General features: G+C 56.6%; 1 protein-coding gene across 1 annotated transcript in view; it reads left to right on the top strand.

Moving 5' to 3' along the window:
- Positions 1 to 5,181, top strand: part of SYNGR1 (synaptogyrin 1) — a gene marked incomplete at its 5' end in the record, with an annotated part of 31,751 nt that extends 26,570 nt beyond the window's left edge. The window contains one exon of the mRNA XM_006890194.1: positions 4,909 to 5,181. Within this exon, the coding sequence (XP_006890256.1) occupies positions 4,909 to 5,130 (222 nt within the window). The remainder of the gene's footprint in view (positions 1 to 4,908) is intronic.
- Positions 5,182 to 5,505: the final 324 nt, after the last annotated feature.

Here is a 5,505-nt window from a genome sequence, read left to right as displayed (position 1 = left end):
CCCTCCTCCCCCTGGGCCAGCATCAACATGCCCACCTGTCCCTGAGCTGACAGCACCATACCCTCCTCCCCCTGGGCCAGCATCAATATGCCCACCTGTCCCTGAGCTGACAGCACCATGCCCTCCTCCTCCTGGGCCAGCATCAACATGCCCACCTATCCCTGAGCTGGCAGCACCATGCCTTCCTCCCCTTGGGCCAGAAACACAGTGCCTGCCTGCCCCAGGCCGGCAGCACCATGCTGCCCTTGCCCTGGTCCAGCCTCTGGGCCGGCAGCACAATGCCCACCTACCTCTGGTCTGGCAGTACCATGCCTGCCTGGCCCTGGTCCAGCCCCTGGATCGGCAGCACCATGCCCACCTGCCCCTGAACTGGCAGCACTATGCCCGCCTATCCCTGGTCCAGTCCCTCGGCCAGCAGCCCATCAGTGTAGCAGAGTCCGGTATCCTGTCCACATGCCTTTCTCAGTCCCCTTGCCTCCATGTGGCCAGTGCAGTGTTCCTCCCTAGGGAAGCAGACCACCGCTGTTGCTCACGGGGACAGCCCCTTGCTGACACGAGTCCCTCTCTTTGGTGCTGAGAGGCCGTGCTGTGGTCACGGCCACCTGAAACCACTCTGTGTGCTTGGTATTTGTTAGCCTCGCTTACAGACAAGAGGAGAGCTCTGGTGGCCCAGTCCATATTCTGTTGGTTCTAATCCACCAGCGTCTCCTTGGGAGAAAGATGGGCCGTCTCTTCCCATGTAATTTCCAGCCTCAGAAACCCAGTGAAGGGTCCACTATGAGTTGATTCCAACTTGACAGCAACAGGCTTGTTTTTACAGGCGAGAAAGCGGAGGCCTTCGCAGCTGTGAGCCTGGGAAGAATCCCGGGCCTGCAGTCAAGGGGCCACATCCAGACTTCTCTGCTAGGAATGGAGGGGGATTAGATTTGGGGGTGTTGTAGGAGAGTCACAAACTCTGATGACCGCAAGGCCATGTGGACCTGAGGATGGTTGACACAGGCCAGTAGCATGGAATATCCCCTTTAAAGAGGCCACCCCCTTGTCAGCTCGTGGTGCCCCAAGAATGAGGAATCACAGCGCCGAGTGCCAGAAATCAGAATTGTTTGTGAAATCTGACCATTTTGTGTTACCAGTTTATTCATGTTACAAAGTAGTAATTGTGTGTGGGTCAGAGAAGGTGGTCCCTGGGTCTGACTGGCCAGAGGCCACCCTTGCAGGCTCGGACTCCCGTGGTCCCTCCTCTCATTGACTGTGGCCATCTCAGTGTCCTTCTGCTGGCCTGACTGCCCCCTGCAGAGAGCTGGAGTTGCCCCATTCTGAAGGCTCCCCACCCCTCTGATCTGCATCCGGCCCACTGCAAAAGCCACGCCACAGCCAACACTCCCTGCTCCACACCCTCCTGGACCACCCCGGGGTGACCACTTTCTCTTTGAGGGTCCCTAGCTATCCACTGTCCTCCACTCACCACCAGTGTCATCCTAGGAGCTAGAGCGTAGTGGGGTGAGGGGCAGGGGTGAGGCGTGGCCCTGTGGTTCAGGTCCTGGAGGTCACTGTGCGCACAGGCCTGGGGGATGAGACCCAGGAGACCCCAGTCAAAAGGGAGTCCCTGGAGTGGGGACCACCCAGCCCGCAAGCCCTGAGAAGGGGCGGGGCTGGCTCACGGAGGCTGGTGGGTGACTGGACACCAGCATTTCTGGGGGTGGATCTGCTGGGCCTTGACTGACAGGCACCTGCCCTGCCGTGAGTCCAGACTCGCTGGCGCCCCCCTCCTCCTCTGCTGCCCTCACCCCTGCTCTCTCCTGGCAGAGCCTGACCGCAGCCCTGGCCGTGCGGAGATTCAAGGACCTTACCTTCCAGGAGGAATACAACACACTGTTCCCTGCCTCAGCACAGCCATAGCTCCGGCTTTTGCGGGCAGCCCTGCCTCACGCCGGTGGCTACATTGCTGGGGGACAGCCTAGTGCCTGGAGTGATTTACCCCAGAGAGCCAGTGGCCGGCACCCCAGGGCTGGAGGGCTGGCCCGAGGAGTTGGCTCACGCTGACCACTCGTTCATTCATTGCCTTTGTGTGTTCCCCACGCGTTCATTCATTCATTCAGTAAACATTTCTTGAGCAGCAGCTGTGCCTAGTGGTGAATCAGACAGGGGCCCCGGCACAGCGTGGGGGCGAAGTGGCACGAGCTCCCGGGGCCACCAAGGTCCATGGTGCTGAGCTATTGACACTGTGTGACCACTGTCCCTTTACGGTGGTGTGAAAAATTGTCTTCATTGTCCCTGTGAACGCCTGGCCCAGGACATCAGAGGGCCCTGGTCCTGCTCCATTCTCATGTTCTGTGGCCCCAGGGAAACTCCTACACGTCTCAGGGTCTCAGTCCATGTCCTGTAGAGGGTCAGATGGTGAGGATGAAACCAGACCCCAGAGCTTGGCACAGGTTTGCTCAATAAATGTAAGCTCTTTGTTTGTTCATTCTTTCATTTATTGCTTCACTCCAGGAAGTCAGGAGCATCTCCCTAAGTTCTACTTTTGGGGTGATTCTCACCCTGGAAATCCTCGTCTCTCAGGGAGGGGTCTTCAGCCCTCATTTCTGCACTGCTTCCCTTGGGCCCTCAGCTGCCTGAGCCTGTCCCTTCCTCTACGCTGCAGAAGTAGAAATAGCCCCCCAAAGCCACCCCTCAGCTTCACTAGGAGCTGAACACCACTGCTTGTGGCCCCATGATGATACTGAAGGGTGTATCTGCTCTGAGGGAAGCAGGACCGGGGCCTCCCCTAGCACCCCAGTTCTGCAGGAACCTATTTCATTTTGCTCCTAACTGATGGCGCCTTGAGCTATTTGGCCAACATAGACCTTAACTTAGTGGGGACAGAATAGTGACCACAGGGACAGCGCTAGATGTCTGTAGCCAGAAGCCTTTCCTTGGAAGCGTCCACAGAGCTCAGCTACCCACCAGCCTGCCTCCCGCAGGAAGCTCTGAAACAACTGAGTCCGCCGACCTCCAGTCTTGTGGGCTCTGCAGCGGCCCAGGGGGTCTGAGGCCTGGCTCAGCCCAGGGTAGGGGGAGAGCTCACCACCTCCCTGATTCTCAAGGCTCTGGCTTCCCAGGCCCAGCACTGGACTTGAAATAGCCTCCTCCCAGGAAAGGCTGCCCCTCAGAGATTTCTAAAATCAGCACAAATCACCAACTGAAGACTAGTCTCTGAGCTTCCAGAACTTTCTGGAAGAAAGTGGCAAGCACACAGTCTTCCTTGATGCTTACCAAGTGTCCCTTTAGGAGAGGGAGACGAGGAGAGTCCTGGCCAGGAAGTCAGGACCCCCGCAGTCTGACCTGGGCTCTTGCAGTGGGCCCCCACCCTTCTCTAAGGTTCCGTCTCCCCAGCCCCAAAACACAGGTGAATAGATGTTTCCATCACAAGCAGGTCTCTCTGAGCTGGGACACTCCCTTGGGAAATGAGGCCATGAACCCACACACTACAAGCTTTCCTTCTTTTGATGCATCTCCCTTTGTTATGCTTTGTGCCCATTGCATGTTTTACAGGTTGAAGGTGTGTGTGTGTCCTCCAAGTATGTCAGCTCTGGCTTTTTTTTTTGTTTGTATGTTTGTTTGTTTCAGTAACTCATGCTCGCTCTGTGTCCCTGTGCCACATTTGCTAATTCTCAGAATATTTCCGTTTCTCACAGTGCCGTGACACACTTAATAGACCACAGACAGTATGGTGCAAGCATAACTGATTTGCACTGAAAACCCAAACATTCACACAGCACGTTTTATTGCCGTAGTCTGACAGCGAGCCGGGTAGGATCCCTGTGCTGTACCTGTGCTTTGGTAGTGATTTTATTGACCAGTGATTTACTCCCTAACTCAGTGTGTTCAGTGCCGTTGTCCTTTAAAACAATACAATTGCTCTTATCAGAAAATAGTTTCTTACTTGGTAGCTCTAGTTTCCTAGTGGGTAGGCAGTTGCGTTGCCAACCCAAAGGCAGGCGGTTCAAATCTACCAGCTCCTCCTTGAGAGGAAGATGGACAGTATAGTATCCTGCTGTGCAGTACAGCCTCTGAAAACTTGCTGAAGGTTCATCTTAAGAAGTCGGTTTCAACTCAATAGCAATGAGTTAGTTTTTCAGTTTGTTTTTAGAGACAGATCTTTCCCAAATTGGTTTCTGGTTAAAAGGGCATCTGTGGTTGGAGAATTTTGGCAGATGTTTCTTGCGGAAGTTCTCCCCTTGGGCATTCCGACCGTACACTGAGTCATCAAGGCTCAGATGGAGCCCATTCTATGTAACTCAGCTTCCCCAGCTTTTTGACTAAATGCTTCCATTATAATCAGATTGAGTCACAGGTGATGGAACTCTCAAATAGTGGTGACCCCAGGGCTGGCTAGCGTCTCCAGAAGTCCCAGATTCCCAGGCCTCATCCTTGGGACTGTCTGAGCCTCAGCTCCTGCATTCTAGACATCAAATTCAAGGAGAAAAATAAGGCATCCCATTGGCCAGAACTGAGTCACCTGCCCCTCCCTAGCTGCAAGAGATGGCTGTCAGGAGATACTAACATCACCTTAGTTCCTCTTCCACCCAGCACCCCTGAGGGAGGGCATAGTTTGAGAAGGATGCTGCCGGCCTTTGGACCATTTTCCACTCCACAGTGGCGGGCCTAGAATTTTTGGTGGTCCAGAGCATCATGTGGGATTAGGGGACGTGCGGGAATGGCTGCTGAGTGGGGTTCCTTCTGGCTGGATGTTGTCCTGGAGCCTTGCCCGTGGTGGTCCAGCTTGGTTTCCTCTGGTGCGTTGAGATCTTTAACCCTGTGTTGCCTGCGTCCTGTGAACTAACAGCCACTAACCCAGTGCTCTTGTCTGTCTCTCCCCTAACCACCCTTCCCCTCCCGTCCTCCTCCCCGCCGGCCCCTCCCCAGGCGGGCCAGGCGGTGCTGGCCTTCCAGCGGTACCAGATTGGCGCCGACTCGGCCCTCTTCTCCCAGGACTACATGGACCCCAGCCAGGACTCCAGCATGCCTTACGCCCCTTATGTGGAGCCTAGCGCCGGGCCGGACCCCACCGGCATGGGTGGCACCTACCAGCAGCCAGCCAACGCCTTTGATGCTGAGCCCCAGGGCTACCAGTCCCAGGGCTACTGAGCCGCCGTGAGCCCCTGCCTCCCCTCCCCTCCCCACTCTGTCCCCTCCCTCTGCGCCCACCCCCTGCTCCCTCCCAGCCTCCATTGCCCCGCTGAGTCCCAGGGGGCTCAGGGTGGGGTGGGAGTAGCAAGGCATTGGGGGGGCGGGGTGTGTCAGCCTGCACGTGCCAGGGCGCGCACCCTGGGGCTCCAGAGTGTGGGGGCTGGGGCACCAGCATTCGGGTGTGAGGACGTGAGTGCCAGGTCGGTGCTTGGCACAGGTGATGGAGGAGGTGGTCCCAGACAGACAGGGCGTGATGGGACAGCAGACGCGGGGATAGGAGGAGGGTCCCAGGACAGATGCGAGTGCCCAGGGAGGTCAAGGTCACTCAGGTGA

This window comes from Elephantulus edwardii, unplaced genomic scaffold (genome assembly GCF_000299155.1).
Source record: "Elephantulus edwardii isolate Elephantulus edwardi_28Jun2011 unplaced genomic scaffold, EleEdw1.0 scaffold00086, whole genome shotgun sequence".
NCBI lineage: Eukaryota > Metazoa > Chordata > Mammalia > Macroscelidea > Macroscelididae > Elephantulus > Elephantulus edwardii.
Note: the sequence above shows the minus strand (reverse complement) of the source record. Positions and strands in the feature narration are given on the sequence as shown.